This window comes from Leptonychotes weddellii, chromosome 12, assembly GCF_054177405.1.
Source record: "Leptonychotes weddellii isolate Sample4059 chromosome 12, ASM5417740v2, whole genome shotgun sequence".
NCBI classification, from domain to species: domain Eukaryota; kingdom Metazoa; phylum Chordata; class Mammalia; order Carnivora; family Phocidae; genus Leptonychotes; species Leptonychotes weddellii.
Window position 1 is genome coordinate 65,173,394 of NC_138380.1, and position 21,367 is coordinate 65,194,760.

General features: G+C 36.0%; 1 protein-coding gene across 1 annotated transcript in view; it reads right to left on the reverse strand.

The window, feature by feature from the left end:
• The window catches only part of AKAP9 (A-kinase anchoring protein 9), a 190,330-nt gene that overhangs the window by 81,110 nt on the left and 87,853 nt on the right, over positions 1–21,367 (reverse strand). The window contains exons 10-16 of the mRNA XM_081799698.1: positions 19,528–19,632; positions 17,271–17,409; positions 16,499–16,584; positions 11,613–11,721; positions 10,713–10,908; positions 6,349–6,445; positions 5,066–5,158 (exon numbers count right to left, since the gene is read on the reverse strand). Coding sequence (XP_081655824.1) covers positions 5,066–5,158; positions 6,349–6,445; positions 10,713–10,908; positions 11,613–11,721; positions 16,499–16,584; positions 17,271–17,409; positions 19,528–19,632 — 825 coding nt within the window. The remainder of the gene's footprint in view (positions 1–5,065; positions 5,159–6,348; positions 6,446–10,712; positions 10,909–11,612; positions 11,722–16,498; positions 16,585–17,270; positions 17,410–19,527; positions 19,633–21,367) is intronic.

Here is a 21,367-nt window from a genome sequence, read left to right on the forward strand (position 1 = left end):
ATCGGGCTCCGTGCTCAATGCAGAGCCTGCTTGTCCCTCTCCCTCTGCCCCTCTCCCCCAAAATAAAATAAAATAAAATAAAACCAATTCTACATAAATTCTTCCAGAAAACAGAAGAGGGAATATATTTCAACACTGTACAAGGCCAGCATTATCCTGATATCATAACCAAACATATTACAAGAAAACAAAACTATGGATGATGTTCCTCATGAAAACAGACATAAATATCCTTGACAAAATATTAGCAAACAGAATCCAGCAATATAAAAAGAAGGAGACTGTCTCCAAATGAACATGAACAAACTTGGGGGTGATGGAAATGTTTTATATCTCCATTGTGCGTTGGTTTCATAACTAAAAATCTGTTAAAACTCACCAAATTTTGCACTTACAACTGGTGAATTTCATTATATGTAAATTATACCTCAGTAAAGATGGTAATAAACAATAAAAATCTGACCATATGTTAGGTCATAAAGGAAGCTTTTGAAATTCTGAAAAATTTGTATCATGAAGATCACTTTCTTTAGACTAGAAATGAGTAACAATTAAAAGAAACAATTAAAATTAAATTAAAAGGTCTGGAAACTAAAAAACTCAACTAAAGACTCAACTACCTTGTTATTCTCTCCTTCCCATTTCACTATCCTATCTAACAAATCCCACCTGTGATTACAGATGACTCTGTGGACACTCTGCCTGTGTAAACTGAGCTTAGCTGAAAAGAAAAAAAAAATCCAACCAAGCTGAATGGTCTTATTTTAAATTTGTAACTATTACCCTTGCATGAGCCCTTCAGGATACCGGGCAAATCTCAATTTCCCTGGTCTTTTCCATTTTTTATTCCTTCTCCTAGACAGCCCTTTCTCCTTAAAGCTTCAATGTCTTCTCTTCCTTTCTCATTCTCAGGTACTGACCTTTCTTCTTAGTTTAGTGAGAAAATAGAAGCAACCAAAAGAGAACTTCCAAAGGTCCAAATATCACATCTGAAAACATCCTGAATCATGAACCAAATATTCTCTGCCTTCCTTCTTGTTATTATGGATTAAACTGCCATGCTCCTATCTAATGGCAACCCTCCTGGTTGCATCTCCTCTCCGCTCCTCAAGGACACTGCTCCAACAACTGTTTCTCTCTCTCCTGAATTAGCTATTTTTTTTTCCTTCTCTCCTTAATCATCTCTATTAACAAAGAAATATGATATTTTTCTTCTTAAACAGAAACAAAACAGCAACAACAAAAACCTACTGCTTGACTCCATTATTCCTGAGCTACCACTCTATTTCTCTGCTCCCCTTTCAAGTAAAACTAATTCATCTCTTCATTCTTCCCCTGCACTCTCTCAAATCCAATCAGTTTGTCTGCATCACCCTCATCAAATGTGTTCTTGTGAAAGTCACCCATGATTTCACATTGTAAAATCCAATAATAAATTTGCAGTTCTAATCATTCTTGATGGATCAGAAACCTCTGACACAGTTTAATACATTGTGTTCTTGATACACTTTTATTACTTGGCTACTGTGATGCAGTCTTTTGTTCTTCCCATATTTAACTTACTGCTTTTTCTCCATCTTCTTTGTTCTTCCTCATTTCTCTGATCTCTAAACACTGGCATTATCCAGGCTCAGCCCCCAGACCTCTGCTCTATCTACAGTCACTACATTAGTGTTTTTCAAATTTTTTCACTGCAACCACGGCAAACACATACACACACAACAATAAAAAAATATTTTATATTGTGACCCAAAGTGTACATAGGTATCCATGTGTGTTTATTATTATTATTGTTGTTATTAAATTTTAAGTAGCTCCACACCCAACATGGGGCTTGAACTCACAACCCAGAGATTAAGAGTCACCTGCTTTCCCAACTGAGCCAGCCAGGCACCCCTATATGTGTGTATATTCATATAACTGAACTTCCCATTACATTATTATGTTAAAATCCTGGACCTAAACCAATAAATTGATTTTACAACTTAAAGATGAGTTACAACTCAGTTTGAAAAACACTGCCCTACAGGCCACCATATTTTCATGTCTAGTCTTATCCTATTTCCTGAACTCTATATATATCTAACCACTTCCTCAATATTTATTTTTAAACATTTATGAAGTGTTTGCATTTAATGGGTCTGGATCCTTATGTTGAAGGTCTACCTCTCCTCTCCAAAAACTACTCGTTTGCAGTCTTTTCTGACACTAATAGCAACCCATTCTTCCATTTGCTTATGTCAAATAACCTAGAGTAATATCTTCTCCTGAAGGGCAAGCCCTTGCCCTTTTTCCTTTTTATTTCTTCCTCCTGTATCCAGTTACATCTGCTGAGAAGGTAAATCTGTGCCAGGATCTCACAATATTTCACCAAATGGGTCCCCTGACTGTGGGGGTGGCAGGACTGAATCAAATCGTCTTCTAACTCAGCAGAGCTGGAAGCTGGGCAAGCAGTCTTCACACTCCTACCAATTCTTCCTGGCCACCTCTTTGAAACATTCATTAGACTGACTTTCTCTCTCGCATTCCACTTTCTCAAAAGGTACTCAACCAGGTACCTTCATGATTTACTCTCTCACTTCCTTCAAGGTTCTTCTTTTACCACTTTAAGAGGTCTTCTGTGAGAACCTTATACAAGTAACAGCATGGAATTTCCTAACAGTTCTATTACCCAGGTTTGTTTTCTTTTTACAGTACTTAACACCATCTATACGGGGTCTATCTGCACAACCTAAAATATAAAGTGTATGGGAGCAAACACTTCATCTCTTTTTATCTCTGGTATACCCTAATACTTAGAATACTGTCTGGCAATGAAACGTAAAAAAATGTCTATTTTCAGTAGCAAGCACACAAATCACAGGTTGAATCTAATATGATCTATATTGGGAATCAGTACTCCTAACTGGGCTTCTTCTATACACCCTGTGCTTTTGAAACAAGGGTTCTCAATCTTTTTCCAACATCCTATCTGAGAGTATAGGGTAGAGCTTAATCCTATCAGTACTGGTAGTTAATGTCAACAATCTACATTATTCTAAGGATCAAGCTGGGCCACCAAACGTTGTCTCTTGGACCACAGTACCTTGGATGTCTTTGGAACAGTTTTCAATGACCGACACACTTTGGTTGCTCTGCTATCTGCTTAGATGACTGATGCCTTACAAAACATATTTATGGGGCGCCTGGGTGGCTCAGATGGTTAAGCATCTGCCTTCAGCTCAGGTCATGATCTCTGGGTCCTGGGACTGAGCCCCCCATTGGGATCCTGGCTCAGTGGGGAGTCTGCTTCTCCCTCTCCCTTTCCTCCTGCTCATCCTTTCTCTCTCTCTCTCTGTCTCGAATAAATAAAATCTTTAAAAAAAAAAACCATATTTATAACATCACCATTATCACAGTAATGACTACTTTAAAAATTTCATTTATGAGTCTTTATCATCTGCTAGGTGGTTTATCTTAGATTAGTTCACTGAATCCTTATAAAAATCACTTATTCCTATTTTTTCCCTCTTTTCACACAGAGAAAATTGACTCAGAAGTTAAGTAACTTTCCTAAGATCATAAATCTAGTAAGCCAGAAGAACACAAATTTAAAGCATGGTATATCCTATACCAAACCGCATGCTCTTAATTGCTATGATGCCCTGCTATCACATTTCACTTGAGAAATTTTTCTAAGAGCTAAGTGCAAGAGAAAATCTGCATTTCTCTAAAGAACCAGATAATGAGAGCTATATAAGCAATGGTGCCTCACTTTTTACTTTGTTCTCTAGGAACCAAACATTCAATATAAATACAGAAGTGATTAAGTTCTACGGCTCGTATATTTCCTTGGGTCTTGACTTCCTCTCCTAATTTATGTTTAACCTAATTCCTTATGTATATCCTGTATACCTTATCAATTCTCCTCCTTTAAAGTGCACATATCCACTGGGATTGTTATACTAGAACAGTTGAAATATTATAAAAAAGCAGAGAAAATCAGAATTCAACTGTTCCAATATAAGAACCCAATCAGGTATATGCATTTTTTTTTTTAAAGATTTTATTGATTTATTTATTTGAGAGAGAGAGAGAGAGAGAGAAACAGCATGAGAGGGGATAGGGTCAGAGGGAGAAGCAGGCTCCCCGCCGAGCCAGGAGCCCGATGCGGGACTCGATCCCAGGACTCTGGGATCATGACCTGAGCCGAAGGCAGTAGCTTAACCGACTGAGCCACCCAGGCACCCCAGGTATATGCATTTTTTAAAGATTATTTATTTATTTGAGAGAGAGAAAGAGAGTGTTTAAAAAAATATCTCTAGGCATAGCAGCTAAAAGTATCTATAGTTAACATCACAGTGACTTCTCTGGGAAGAGACAGACAAAGAGAATATATAAAAGACTAACCACCTTCTATCTCATTTCCTACCATATTCCCCACCTTTAAGGGAGGCCAAACTCCATTACAAGGTACTACTCACAAGGTAACAAATTTATAAAGACTTGTTATGGCATTCTGAAAAGTTTTTTTTTTTTTTTAAAGATTTTATTTGTTTGAGAGAGTGCGAGAAAGAGAGAGAGCGCACAAGTGCTCACAAGCATGGGAGGGGCAGAGGGAGAGAGAGAAGCAGACTCCCCACTGAGCAGGGAACCCAATGTGGGACTTCTCCCCAGGACCCTGGGATCATGACCTAAGCTGAAGGCAGACGCTTAACCGACCGAGCCACCCAGGCACCCCTGAAAAGTTTCCAATTACTCTTCCATATCAAGAAAAATGTTTTTCGTAAAGAAAAGTTCACAGAACATTCCACTTAAAGGCAACTGAGATTGATACCAGTAACTGACAATTTAAAGATAAGCTATGTAATAAAACTTTTAAAAAAGAAAGTGCAGGGGTGCCTGGGTGGCTCAGTCAGTGGAGCATTTGACTCTTGATCTTGGGGTCAGGAGTTCAAGCCCCATGCTGGATACAGAAACTACTAAAACAGTTAAAAAAAAAAAGGTGCACTATCAATAAAATCTATGTTTTTTGAAGGCTTGAAGGGAATATAAACCATAATAACCTAACAAACTATAAACTTACCTTAGCTACTTCTTCTTCTAATCGTTCTTGGTATTGTTTTTCCAGCAACTTAACCATATTTGTTTCCTGTTTCACTCCAAAGTCACCAGAAAACTAAATTAAAAAGCAAAATATAACATACTTGTTTATACTAATTATACACCACTTATTTTTAAACTTCTACCCTCAAATATCCTCAAAAGATCAATGTTTCTTAGAAAACTTCTGAGACGTTTTAACAAGTTTTGGTTCTGCTCTTAATTAAAAACAATAATTCTGGTGAATAATTCTAGTGTATAATTCTACTAAATAATGTACTTACTACACTGAACTTAATGATGCTAAGTGAGAAATATATTTACATATTTTAATTACTAATATAGTTCTATGGTGTGATAAAGACACTTCTTAAATATAATTAAGTATCTAATTTTAAGAATGTTAACAGTGGCTATCTTTGCCTATGAAATTATAAGCAAATTTTATCTTCCTCTTAATATCTTTTAATACTATCCAATTTTCTACAAATACAAATTACCTTTATAACTAGAAAAAACCATAAAGTTTTAAAAAATGTAAACATATTCTCAGCATCAAAGCATTTCATTGTTTACCAATTATCTGAATATTCCATATAGGATGAGTGTAGAAGAATCAAGATACGTAGCCAACATCTCTCCTCTGTATCCAAAACAAGAGAAAGCAATGATCTTTGTTTTCTATAGGAGTTAAGAAATTAAAAATCTACTGAATTAAGATCAGGGTTTTGTAGTTGTAAGTTTCAGAAAAGTGCCCATGAACTGGGAGTATATACAATGTTGAGGACAGGCAGAATGTGGCTTAGCCAGCTGGCCCATACTGTAAAAGATGAGGGGCTTTTATATATCAGATGGCCTGTGCTGAAGGAGGCCTTGTCTATTGTCCCAGCCATAGCATCTTGAATTTTGAGGATTCCTAAATACTATTCTAGAGGTGGTCTGGCTCAACTTCCTATGGTGGCAAGAAAAGTTGTTGGCAAGGGCACTGAAACTAATTTGTTACACAGCTAATGTTATACAAAACAAGACACATTTTAAAATTAGAACATACTTAGGGGGAAAAAAAAATCTCTCAATTTTAACTGTGTTAGTCCTATGCTATGAAAATACATTAAATTTCTTTATATATTCTTCTGGGTCTTTTATATAAGGTATTATCCTCTTATTATGCTTACCTCTCAGCAGCTATTAATTGAATACTATAGACATAAAAATGACAGTAAGAAAAATAAAATCCGTGCACACAACAGTTTAAAGATATAATACCTCTATTGTACCATCAATGTTCTGGTTTAGACAACTTCCAGGATATATTGTTTTCCGGACATCAGATTCAGTAATTACCATTGAATCAATGGAGAAACTAAACATAAATAAAAGAGAGTGAAGGAATTAGAGTTGTGAGTTTTACTGTTAGTCCAAATTTACAGCATGCATAAAATGTGTATTAGGGCAGGGGCAACAAAGATGACAGATCAAGAGTTACAGGTATTGTGACTTAAATCGTATTTTTGACTAATTTTTCCATTTAAAACTAAACTAACACAATTGAATGAGAGAATATTTCAACAGATCACCATTGAATTTTATGCCATTTTATAAAGTGTATTACAAATATATGATGTAGAGCTATTTACAGGTACAGACATTTTTAAAATATCTATGGTATTACTGAGTAGAAGTCTGTAAAATCTCATTTTTATTAAAAAATTATTTATACACAGACACAGAAAAAACTCTGGATGAATGTATGTCAAAAGTAACAATGATTACCTCTAGCGGAACTGGGGACCAGAGGCAAGAAAAGGAAGATTCTTAATTTATACAGTCACTTCCAGATTTTGTTTTTAATCTATTCATTTGTCTTTTGGTATTCGTGTCTTTATTCTGTATTGTTTTACAAGCATTATTTTTTGAAAAAAAGTTTTCTTAGAATGCTTAACTTGGGTCATAAAAACATGGTAAGATTAATATTTAGCAACCATGGGAAAAAGAATAAAGGGGCAAATTATAATTTTTTCTGGCTAATACAATTTCTCACTTCTATTTTCATGTGCACCCATGCTGCCTTTATTCCACCCCCTCTTGCCCAGCTCCTCCTTTCTCTCTTCTATCCTCTTCTTTCATTCTGTCCCAAACTGGCCAGATACAAGTTATCATCAACCCATTTAATAACTTGCATAATTAACCCCCTACTGACAGACATTTGGTTGTTTCCAAATGTTCACTATTACAAATAATGCTACAATATAAATCCTCATAAATATATCTTGCACACATTTGTGGATTTTCTCTATGATGATAAATCTTATAAATAACTGTTAGGCTTAATATTTAAAATTTTAACATAATGCCATATTCCAAAAAGTTACATTAATTTTACTCCCATGTATGTTTCTTCTCCTGTGAACTGCCTATTTGTGTTCTAGGTTCATGTTAAAATGATTGTAAAAACTTATCTCCCTTTTGTTTCTTCTCTGCCCTTTCCTGGTTCTTCTGTCTCACAATTTTGTCTGTTTCCTCACTGCTTCTTGCATACACTCTTCTGATCCTTGGTTCCATGTTTTGATTCTTTTTTTCATAGCTTAGAAAGCCTTCCTAATTATTTATCCAGCTGTTAAGACCCAAACTCTAATAAAAAATGGTACTTAGTCCACAATGACTCCATTCTATAGCTTTACAGAATTTGGAACTGTTTATCCCAAATTCAAAAAATAATCTGGCTAAAACCAAACTCACTGCTCCCCTCTTATAATTAAGGTCCTACTCCCCACTGGCCTTACTTCTCTATTTATATTAACATACCATTATTCTCCATATTCTCTAGCTCAAACAACACAGGGTCATCTTTGTTTTTCCCCTTCACTTTGTTCTCAACATTCCTTCTATCCCAATATCTGATATTCATCCCTTCATTTCCATTTCCCCTGGAACCACTCCAATAGGCAATTACTACAAAAATGTGCAGTTAAAGATGCCACACAGACATGGGTTTAAATTCCAGCACTTCGGTTCTATCACTATGTTATATTCCTTAACCTACTACTTCTTAAAAATTATTTTGTAGTAAGTACTATTTCAATGATTAGAAGTCCCTTGAGGGAAAAGGCCACTTTATATAGATCTAAAGCTTCCTCCATGACATCTAGCCAAGGCTTATTTCTGTCACTATTTCATTTATTCCTCACAATCTTGATAGTACTTTTATTGTTCCTAATATTACTTAGATATGTTAAAATAATCTGCCCAAGATCATATAGCCAGTAAAAGGTTAAATCAGGTGTCAAATGCAGATCTGACTCTTAAGCCAATAGTCATTCCAAGAGGCTCTAAGAGACCTTTAAAAGGCTTTTAGTATACCAGCTCCAAATATATGTTAAATGAATGACTCAATTATTTTTTAAACTAGCTCAAATCTATCTTAGAAGAACAGAAAACTCTTTATTCACATATTCTTTATTCAAAAAGTATCATAATTGTATCCAAAAATGTGATGACGTTTACAAGAAATAACTTTGATTCATCACTATTAGTAGGAGTGAACATGGGTCAGTAAACCTCTTTTTGGGAGGGGGGGGTAGAAAACTAATGGTCTTAGTGGAAAGGTACTGTCAACACACTTCCACTGACATTACAGAAACTCTGAGAGAGGGTGGTAAGCTGACAAAAGCTCAAATGCAATAATTGCCAAATAAGTCTCCATTTCCAGAAAACTCCCTTTTCTTCATGCTTTAGAGAGAAAGCATCACTAATTAAAGGAAGGCTACTTGAAACATTGTAGCTGATTATTAGAGACTTCCTGCTATCTACTTATTTTCTTTCATATCAGAAAACCCAAAGTAGTAGTTTCTAAATGTCAATCCATAAACTATCTGCAAGAGAATTATCTTGTTATAAATACAAATGTCCAGGGTCCATCCCAAAGCTACTGAGTCTGACTCTCCAAATGTATAATCCAGTAATCTAATTTTAAGTATTCAGAAACCTCTGGTGTTTCTGATGCATGGCCAAGTTTAAGAGCCACTAATCTCAAATAAGATGAAAGCTTTGTAAGTCTGTGCCAAGGCTGGGTGAATAATTCCAAAGCCTACATACAGACTCCGAATAAAAGAAGGAGAAACAAACTAATTCCAACGAAGTGTGGACATTTAGTATTTTGTCTCAAAGGAAAAAAATCTTTTTTTGGCTTGAGGTTCCATTAATAAGTGCCTATGAAGATATCAATCCTAGAACAGCAGAGCCAGTCAAAGTTAGATTAAATCTCTGAACATTTTATAGAGGTAGTTTAAATATTAAAGCATACTTCCTAAGTTATGAGCTGTTCTCTCATTCATTTAACAAACATTTATTGAGCACCTACCATGCAGAAGGAATTATTACAAGGTGTGGGATACATCATTGACTCAGATGGACAAAAATCCCCACCATTACCAAGCTTTAAGTCTTTCATAAAAGGCAGACAATAAAGCAAACAAAACAAAGTCCCCTACAAATATATATAGACTTTTTTTTTATTTTATACATATACAGCTTTACATATGTAAAACAGACACTATTAAGTAATACAGAAAAAAAATAAAGCAGGAAATTAGTGTACAGAGTTCTAAAGAACAATTTTAATTTAAATTGGGTGATCAGTATAGGCCTCATGAGAACATGATATCTGCATAAAGACCCAAAGCATGCTGGGCATGTAAATATCTGGAGAAAGAGCATTCTAGGTAGAAGAAATGATAATGAAAAGTCTCTGAAGCAGGAGGATTCTGATGGTCTGAAGATCTCAAGGAGAATGTGTGGTGTGAGAATAGTGACAGGCAAGTCAGTGGGAGATAAAGTCCAAGTGATAACAAGGAACCATCATGAAGGACTGAGTAAGGCATTGTTAGGACAGAAGAGCACTGGACTAACATGATCAGTCTTAAATTTTAAAAGCAAATTTAAAAATTTTAAAAGCAAAGTTGTGGAAATGAGTTGAGAACAGACTTTAGGAAAGAGTTAGGGTAGAAACAGGGAGATCAGTTGTTGTAGTAACCCAGGTGAGAGATGATGGGCAGGGGGCTAGTGAGAAGTGGTCCAGTTTAGATGTATTTTGGAGGCAGAGATAACAGGATTTCTTGATAGACTGGAAGTGAAGTAGGAGAGAAAGAAGAGTCACCTCAGATGGAGATGGCTGCAGAAGGAGCAAATTTCCAGGGAAAGATCCGGAGTTCTATTTTGGACACAGTGAATCTGAGTATTAGACAACTAGGTGGAGAAAGTCCAGCCATGACTGAAATGATCATATCTTATATTTCTTGGGTATGCCCCACATCAAGTAGTAAAGACCAGGCATGTGATAAGTAACAAATACATGCACACTCTCTGATTTAATCCAACAGATTAACAACAACCAGAATCTTTATAAAATAAAGGTGTAAGTAAAATCCCTATAATAGAATGTCTTTGGTTTATAACAGCATTTACTTCAGACATTTCAAAGAATTATCTTCTGTTCTTATTTCTTGATAATGCGGCATGCTGTCTCTTTCAAGCAACTTTGCTTAAGTTACATTTTCTACTGAAAAACAATCATGCTATGATTGTTACTAAGCTATAAATACTGCTGAATGAAACTGTAAATGGATGGGTACCTTGGCTGAACTGTGGATACAGTGACAGCTTGAAGTCTTTCCTGCAAACAGTGGATCTCTGCCCCATAGTTTTCTTCAGTTTCTTTCAATTGTTGCTGCAAAGAGGATATGAGGTTTTCTAATTCTTGAACTTGTCCTTCAAGTTGTTTAATTTTTTCAGAATCTTGCAGAGATAACTTGCTTTCATGACAGACATCTAAGTTATAGGAAGAGAAGAAAATACACATTTCAAGGCAAATTTCTTACTGAGGGGCGCCTGGGTGGCTCAGTCGTTAAGTGTCTGCCTTCAGCTCGGGTCGTGATCCCAGGGTCCTGGGACTGAGCCCTGCATCAGGCTCCCTGCTCAGCGGGGAGCCTGCTTCTCCCTCTCCCACTCCCCCTGCTTGTGTTCCCTCTTTCACTGTCTCTTTCTGTCAAATAAAGAAAATCTAAAAAAAAAAAAAACCCCAAAAAACAAACAAAATAAAACCCCATAAATTTCTTACTGAAATAGCACAATCACTTTTTTTGTGTGTGCAGAGATTATTCATTCTTCTTTGAAAAAATAATGCTTTTTTAGTAGTAATAAGTTTCAATTGAGACTCATTTTGACTGATGAAAACAAAAAAAATGAACAGTGCAATTCAAGATCATTTCTTCTATCTTCACGTCTGTAGTGCCCCTAAATGTACCAATAGCATGTCTTTAAACGGAAAACAATTGCGACTCACAGAACAAGTGAAAAGGAGTCAGAGAGAGGAGTAGTCCAAACCTTCCACATGAGAACGAGCAAGCTGAGATGAGAGGAATTATAGTGAAATGCCCAAGACCACAAGGTTGTTTCAAATTTTAAAGTAAAAAATCAAAAGACCAAATATTTGATATAAAAACACTACACCATGGTAGATAATCAAAATTTACCAATGTCTTGCAAACTGGTCATCTGAGAGGCTGATAACTCTGTTTCCTCTTTTGGTAGGTTTCCTTCTGCAAACTCAAGTTTCACATTATCTGTCTGCTGTCCCTGAACCTATTGAAAATAACAGAAAAGGAGTGACATAAATATATGATCCAGCATTTTGAAAACTGTATTAAAGCAGCTTTACACTGTAAATGTTTTCATTCAAAATCACTCAGAATTCTAACACACTGATACAAATACTTTCCCTTCCAACTTATTTTTTGCTTTCTTCTGACAGTGATTCACATTCCCTTCACAGCACTGCAATTATATTAGTAAGTATATTGTTCAGTCATACCCAGAAAGTTCATTTTAATAGAAAAACAGAAACTGCACAGAATTTTGGTATAAAGCTCATATAATATTTATAATGTGACTTGGGCTTTGGAATTTCAACTCATACCCAGTAAATTTTATGTTTATCAATACTTGATAAAGTATTCCACCTGAGTGGTGCCTGAGTGGCTCAGTCGTTAAGCATCTGCCTTCGGCTCAGGTCATGATCCCAGGGTCCTGGGATTGAGCCCCCGCATCGGGCTCCCTGCTGGGCTGGGAGCCTGCTTCTCCCTCTCCCACTCCCCCTGCTTGTGTTCCCTCTCTAGCTGTCTCTTTCTCTCTCTCTGTCAAATAATAAATAAAATATTAAAAAAAAAATCAAGCTTCCTTTAAAAAACAAAAAATTGATAATATAACTTTATGAATTTCTGGCTATAACCTATGTACCTCCAGGAAACTGACAATTGGTATGCTGTTCTTTACACAAAAGTAAGGAAAATAATGAAAACAGATAAATCTCAAGTTGTTTCCTTACTATTAAAATTAGGCAGCAATTTGCCAGATGCGTATGTGTATTAATTTATTCATCAGATACTTAATAATCATCTACTACACGACTAGCACTGTGACAAGGGAAACTAAGACAAAAATCAGTTAAAAAAAATACGGTATCTGCCCTCACAGAATTTATCAACTAGTGGGGGAAATAAAATTAAACAATTAGAGGGGCACCTGGGTGGCTCAGTCGGTTAAATGTCGGACTCTTACTTTCAGCTCAGGTCATGATCTCAGGATCATGAGATCCAGCACCACGTCAGGCTACGCACTGGATGTGGAGCCTGTTTGGGACTCTCTCTCCCCCTCTGCACCCCTCACCCCCTGCATCATCCCTCTCTCCGTCTCTTAAAAAAAACAAGAAGCACTAAACTATAATTTACTTTAAGGGCAGTAACAGAAAGACTGATGTGTGTAATTACAGAGTAAGTCAAACATGACTTGGGCCTCAATCGCTTTGGGCAATGATTAGGAAAAGCTGTAAGGAAGAAAGAGTAAGCATTTGTGAAAGAACAGCCATCCTATAACTACTGAAAACAATGATCTTGTTGAGAGGGGTTTAATTTGGATAAGGATGGGGGAAGATCACTAGAAATAAGAAAGATCTAGACTACAAAGCACTTTAAAAAGCAAGAGGAGAGTCTGGACTTGCTATACTAGATGAACAAAGATACCACAAAAAGCAGGTGAGCAACAGGATAAAAGCTATTTCTGATGAAGGCTATTTCAGTTGGTTATTACTTTTATCAAGTCCTCTACCCCATGCCTAACTGCCTGAGTACATTTCAACAGAGGACCTTGCCTCTTACTTCCCAAAGAAAATAAAGCCCATCAGGTAAATTCTTCACTTTCCAGCCTAACCTTTCTTTTTTTTTTTTTTAAAGATTTTATTTATTTATTTGAGAGAGAGAGAATGAGAGACAGAGAGCATGAGAGGGAGGAGGGTCAGAGGGAGAAGCAGACTCCCTGCCGAGCAGGAAGCCCGATGCGGGACTCGATCCCGGGACTCCAGGATCACGACCTGAGCCAAAGGCAGTCGCTTAACCAACTGAGCCACCCAGGCACCCCAGCCTAACCTTTCTATTCCTTCACTTAATTCATTCAGCAAACATTTATTAAGCCTTTACCATGTGCATAACCAAGCACCATGCTAAGAAGAGGAAATAAAAATAAAGAGAAGACTCTCTCATTCTGAAAGGCTTAAAAGCTAGGAAAAGAGTAAATAAATAATTATAATAACAAGAAAAGTAATAAATGCAAATTTGTATAAGGAGCTATGGGAACAGGGAAAAAAGACGGGGGTCATGGAATATTTAAAATAACAGAAAAAGATAAGTGTAATAAGCAAAGGCTTGTATAGATACTAAGAAAATGGAGGAAGAAATGGTGAAGTCTAGAAAGATAGGTAAAGAGGACACAAAGGAAGTAACATTTGAACCAACTAGATCAAGTAGGAACACACCAAGCAGACTGGAGGTAGATGCACACTGTTCAGCAGAAAAAACAACATGCAATAGGGGTGTGAAAGATCAGGGTGCATTTGGGACACTCTAAGTATTTCAGTAGGGCTAAAATGAGGAGGAGGATTGGAAGATGAGGCTAACAGGTTAGGCAGTAATGTATGGTAGTGCCAAGTGTGATCCCAACCAACCTCTGGGATACCTCTGTGGTTGTAGCTACCTTACTGGGTTAAAAGGTGAAATTCACTTTTTCACTTTTTTTTTTCTGGGGAGAGCTAAAGAAGTTAGTGCGGGTGTTTGTGTTCCAGATTAAGCTTCCCACATTCTGGCACTGGGGAAGGGAGGTGTGTGTCTCATCAAAGCAAATTGCTCCCCACTCACCATCCTAAAAGGAAAGAGGCAAAATGACAAATCACTCACTCACTCACAAATCCGTCACTGTGGATTACTTACTATAAGCCCTCCTACACTATTTAATAGCTTCAACTGTGTACTGACATAGGAAAAGCAACATTTTTAAAAGAAAGAAAACAAGGAAGTAAGAAAACAGAAAGGAAATCTGACAAGAATTCACTGCTGTTAATGAACTTGAATTTAAGTAAAAACTTGGGGAGAAAAAAAAAGGAAATCCCCGCTGACTTTTGCCAAAGAAAGCATAGTGAAGTGTAAGTCAAGAGCTTGCTTACAATGGGTAGAAGAGAGAGAAGAGATGGGAAGTTCTGGCTTCAGTTTATTCTTTCTTTGAAAGAAGATGACAATGAAGGAGAAAGAGACCACAAAGGAAGATACAGGATTGAAGACTGGTTATGTTCTAAATAGGAGAGATGTGAGGAATGTGTTAGGGGAAAGGACAGAAACAGAGAAAAAACAGAGACAAAGGAGCTGAAATCACAGGAGAGAGGGAAGGGACAGGTTATCAATCTTAGAGGAGGTAGAAGGGGATACTAACAAAAGCACAGGAAATAAAATAACCTTGGTTATGAAAAGGAGTAACATCTTCTCAGACAGAAGGAAAATAAATTAGGGTATTCACAGATTTAAAGAAATACATAAGGTCTAGAGGCAGCAGGCTGAGATAATTTATAACTGATAGCTCTGATACTTGCAGAGAAATAAGAGATAAGGCCAACTGCAAAGACAAAAAGGGGAGTAGAAGTGGAATATATGACTTGAGGAGAAGCTGTGAAGTTGGGAAATACTGAAGGGACTATGAGAGGATAAATGACCAGAATTGTCAAGTGATCCACAGGGTCCAGCTAATGTCAGACCATGATTACGTGGTGTCACTAAACCACATCCACATCTAATTTTCTTAGCAGCCCTCAGTAACCCAAGTATGAGTAGAGAAAAAGGTTCCCTGGAAGCAGGATGAGGGCAGCAGAAAAACAAAAAATCCAAACTGCTAAGATTACTGGTAAGGAAATGGTATGATGATTCTGAATAGGGTTCAACACTTTGGCTATGAAGGGAAATAGAAAAGTAATTATTGTAGGGAAATGTAGAGTTAAAGAAGGATTCTTTAACCCTCCCTCCTACAAAGTCATCTGTAAGATACTGGGGTAGGTTCATAAGTTTTAGAAAAGGCAAGATAAAGTTTGCTTACTTGCACAGGAAGAGAAAGAGAAAAGGAACGAGGGAAAGGGGGAAGGAAAAATAGGGGAAGACAGAAGGTAAGAAAGAGGGAGGGGAAGAGAAAGAAAAAGACAAGAATTTCAGCTACAGCATCCTGATCTCATCACTGAGAGAACTTTCACTCCCTATTAGTTAAATCTTTTAAATCCACCCAATTTAATATAATGACATCAAAAGTATCGCAAATAAACAGACACAGAGATCCTTCTGGATTTTCTTCTACAACATGAAGATTACAACATTTATCTTTGCCAATATATGCTGTTTATCTTCCTGATATAGTTAATAAATCATACTATGCCATCTATACTCTCTGAGTTTTATATGCACACATTTCTAAAACAACTACTTGAAAGAAATTTGACATATATAACACGTTAGCTATGTTCTAAACAACTACACTAATTTCATTTTTCTCTAAAACAGACCCACTACTTTAAAACTGTTAAATGTAGGGGCGCCTGGGTGGCTCAGCTGGTTAAGCAGCTGCCTTCGGCTCAGGTCATGATCCTGGAGTCCCGGGATCGAGTCCCACATTGGGCTCCCTGCTCGGCGGGGAGCCTGCTTCTCCCTCTCCCTCTACTGCTCCCCCTGCTTGTGCTCTCTCTCTGTCAAATAAATAAAATCTTTAAAAAAACAACAACAACAACAACAAAAAAACTGTTAAATGTAAAATTAAATACAACTGTTTCACCAAGTTTACAATCTGACATTTTATGTTTATTTTATCAGGATTTCCAAAACTCTCTAAAGGGGTAAATAAATATTCAACTTGCAGAAATTCCTTTAGCTCATTGATATTATAAATACGTCACTTTCCCCCCAATTTATCATGTTCACTTATTTTAGAATTCCTGGTGAAGCTTACAAAACAGCACATAATACAATAAATGAAAATATAATACATTTTCCATTTCACAGACCTTACTTAATCGTGTTTGAAGTACCAAGAGTTTGTTGTATTCTTCTGTTACTTTGTTGAGAAGAGTTTGCATATTTTCTTGCAAGTCTAGATGATAAACAATTATAATAATTTCATTTCATAGTAAAAGTCTGCTTCTTTCAATAAGTATTATTTATCTATTCATAACTTTAGAAAATTGCCTGCTAAAAGTAAATTTCATATATTTAGTTACCAAAAAGTTCAATCTCATTAATGTAAAAGACCTGCTACAAAGATAACTTGATGATTTCATATTAAAATATGTTAATGTCTTTTGGTATTCATTAATTTGTATACATTTTGTTCATTATTCATATAAATGGACAGGGGTAGAAGACATTTTACCTCTAAAAAAATTAATTGAGATCATAATTTGTAAAAATAAACTAATACAGGATTCTTATTAAGAAAGATAATGTAGGTCTTCTTATTCTTTAAAAAAAAATCACTGACATAAATGTATTTAATAAATACAATAACTTTCAAAGTTTTGGATCTATGGTGTAAAATTAAGGATAGAATTATGAACAACGAAAAACATGGGAGTAGAGGAATAAAGGATAAAGAGACAAGGAAACTTGCAGACATCTTTGGTTCTCTTTATATCACAATTACTGCATTACAAAAATAAAAATCTGTATTAAATATAAGATTGCATGAATCCAAAAAGATATTAAGTGATTGAATCATGATTTAAAGTAAAAGTTTATCATTAAATGACTTAAGAAGATAATGTGGTCAGATTTTATTACCTTGAACTTCATATCTATAATCTTGCAATTCTAGTTCTTGATTTTCAGAAGTGTGAACACCAGAACTCTCTCTCTCTTCTACATTTACTTCACATTTTAAAGCAGGAGTATAATGTTCACCAAGGACATTGCAAAAAGTCTATTAACAACAAAATCAGGTATTTTACAGAATTAAAATGTTGATGTCTGCCTTTGAAAACCATTAAACATTATTTTCCTAAATGCAAAAGACAGTCAAAATGGCAGAGAAAAATCAGTAAGAAAACACTCTTCCATGCACCCTATCAGTCTGCAAAAGAAACAGTCAAGTCTAAATCTTCCTCTCTTTATATAGGACATGAAATTCTTCTTACAGCAGGAAAATACTGACAATCTTAATTGCACAAAACTATTTTTTCTGCTTCTAATAATGAATATAGCTTGTACTTTAATCTACCATTTTCTAGCTTGGATCCTAGATTGACGTTATCTCTGTAATGTTAACTACCCTTGAAAAAACACCAGAAAACAAGGGCAGAAGTTAAAAAATGATGACCCCTATAAAGGCGCCTGGCTGGCTCAGCTGGTAGAGCATGTGACTCTTGATCTTGGGGTCATAAGGTCAAGCCCCATGTTGGGCATAGAGCAAGTTACTTTGGGGAAAAAAAAAAAAGTGACTAGAAAGTAGTCTATAAATTCTACAGAAATTATAATATATGGAGATGCCTGGGTGGCTCAGTCGGTTAAACGTCTGATTCTGGCAACATCAAAAATTAGTGACAAAACCAGGTTTCATGAAGAATCCCAGAGGACCCCTCTATAAGAACAAGCTGATTCATATTTCAACTTGAGATTAGTGATCAGGTAAAGACAGTAACAAAAGGAAAGAACATATAATGTCAGCTTATAAATGAACTACTGTGACTTGGGCCCTCTTTCCATTATTTACTGACTATCAACAATAGATATGAAAGGACAATGCCTGAACCCTTTGGCAGAGGTGGAGGTGTAGAATGCTGAGTAGCTGAATGAAGAGAAGCCTTAAGTGTGGTTATATCTCACTTTTTGAGGTTTTTTGCAAAACATTTTTTGAACAATATTATGGGAAATCAGAATCAGGGGCACCTGGGTGGCTGAGTTGGTTAAGTGTCCAACTGTTGGTTTCAGCTCAGGTCATGACCTCAGGGTCATGAGATCGGGCCCTGGGTTGGGTGCCCTGCTCAGTGCAGTCTGCTCAAGATTCTCTCTCTCTCCCCCCCACCCCCGGTCTCTCTCTCACTCTCAAATAAATAAACAAAATCTTAAAAAGAAAAAAAAAAAAGAATCAGTAAGGTAGCTCTACCTGTCCCAACTAATACCACCCTCCTCCCCCTTCAATTTATAAATACAAAAGCCTGGGATAAGCCAAAGCATATATTTTAAATTCTGAACTATTTCAAATATGCAGAAAAAATAACTACCTACCTTAAACAAATAGTAATATTTTGTCATATTATCTCCATGTTTTTTTACAGAAATTGAACGTTACACAGAGATTTGAAGCTCTGTTTTAAGTACTGCCTACCCATTTTCTTCACCTTTCTCCTCACCCAAAGGTAATTACTCTAGCATACATGCTATATATGTTTTTCTTTTGAGATTTATTGATATTGATACAGATATCAAACACTGCTAAATGGAGTTCCACTGCATGGAGGTAACACAATTTATTTATTACCTTTATTCATAGTAATCTGAGTTGTTTCCCATTTTTAACTTAAAGACACTTCAGCAATGAACAGATCTGGTTGTGCACAAATGCTTGGGCTATGGGATGTATATAACTTCAAAAATAGACCTTGCCAATATGCTTCTCAAGGTAGTACTTTCCCACTAGCAGTATATAAGAGCTTCTATTTCACCCCATCTTCACAAATATAATTATACCTGGCATAATTAGGGTTTTTAGATTTTGGCAATCTGAACTGTGAAATTGTATCTCACTGGTCTTGTGCAACCTCCCCAAATTAGTAATCAGATACACTCAACCAGTAAGTGGGCAAGGGCAGGAAACAGACCTGTCTGGGGTTCTATTGGTCCACTTTTTTTTTTTTGTATTAGGTATACCTTTTGTCTGTTCTACTGCTAAGATAATTTACTTCAATTTCTTTTGTTTCAAAAGATTATCAGGAAACATTTAAATGTTCATTTTAAACTTAAAAACTCAGGAATATTTTCTAAGTGCAGTTCTGAAGTATAGCATTTCTTGTCTAAAAGTACTTTTTAACCACTATCTTACCTGTGCAAAATAAGAACATTCTTCAGACACTGCCTTGCGTAGTTTTCCAATGAGCATTTGTAAAGGCTTCGCTTCACCACCTAATAGAACAGATACCGCATTAAACATTTAATTCGTATACTTAAGTACTATTATCATATTAAACCTGTATCAACTGGAAGCTTCCTTTACAATAAGATTAGTTTTAAATTCTTTATTTCTTTCTAAGTTATTTTCCACTGTTCAATGTTAACTGTTTCAGATAATTTGTAAAATTCTGTTTATATCCTACAAACTGGTATAAAGCAGTGACTTACAAATTTTTTTTTTATTACTACCCAACACAAGAAATACATCATACATTATAACCTATTTATACATCCATGGAAAACTGAAACAAGAATTTCACAAATCATTATCTGCCCTTTCTACATGCTATACACTCTGTTGTTTTCTGTTCTCCTATACTCTTTTATTTATTTAAAAAAATGCTGGTCATTACTAACTTCATCAACCATTAGCAGACCAATTAACTTGTAGTTGAAAATCACTGGACAGATTCTATCTGAAGAGGATATCAATAAAAACAACACACACTTAACATCTTATTACATTCAAACCCAAAGAACTCCTTTAGTGAAAAGTATGATATTCTGATTTAAGTCACTCTTTAAATTCTACTCAGTTTAACAGAGCAATTGGACAAACATAACAATCTCAGTCTCAAAAACAGATCTGTCACGGGTAAAAGCCTAGAGATGCCTTGAACAGAGGAAGTCTAGTTTATTGAGTGATTAAATAATTATAAAATTTAACTGCAACTAGTCTTCTATTTCAGGTTCCTTATATGTTCCTGCTTGCCACAGTGCCATCTTAGTCTTTTGGCCCACACTGCAGTCTCCCAGGACATCTCATTCTTTTCTCTGGCCTCAAGTGACCTTTTGATTTCTAAATCTTTATCGTGAGCCCAAACCTCCCTCTTGTGTTTTGGACTTCTATTTTTAACTACCTTCTAGACAACTCTTTTAATAAAGTCAATAGGTACTTTTAACTCAATATGTACCAAACTGAATTTATTATTTTTCCCACAGATCTGCTCTGCATCCTCTTTGTGACTACAGTCATTTTCAATCCAATTACCCAAGCTAGAAACTTAGGGATCACCTTCAATTTTGCCCCTTTCCTCCTCATATTAACTGCAGACTACAGCCTACCTCTTTTACCTCTTAAACTTAACTGTTACAAATATTATTAGCAGAATTATTGCCGAAGTTGCTTAACTGGTCTTCCCATCACTAATCACCTCCCCCACTTTGCCCCATGGTGTTACCTTAAAATTTTACTGTTACTCCCACTACTTAAAATCCTACAGGTCTTATCACCAATAGCATAAGGCCTATACAGGCTTCAGTCAGAGTATATAAAGCCCTTTCTGATCAAACTCCTGCCAATCTTTCCAGCTTTATCCCCCACTACTTTCTCACATAACTTGAACTCTCAATTGCCCAAAATGGATACAATCTTTCAAACTTCTATGTTCAAGACTCAGGAGCCTTCCCTACCCAATCTCCCTCCCCCTGACTGCGGCCTCACCCCACTCATCCTCCCAGAAAGTATGAAACTTTTCTCCTTTCTTCTTCCATTCTTTCTAGTCATTCTTCTATTACAGAAATTGTCCTATTGCTTTCCCACTTGATTGTAACTTCTGGGGGAAAATGATTCAGTGATTTTAGATTTCTCAAGCACTTAAAAAAATGTGCAATGATTATATGAACAAATGAATCCAGGACTGGGGTATACAGTTCCCTTCCTCTATGGGTTGTAAGACAAGGACAAATTATGGAATGGTGAGTGGGCTCTA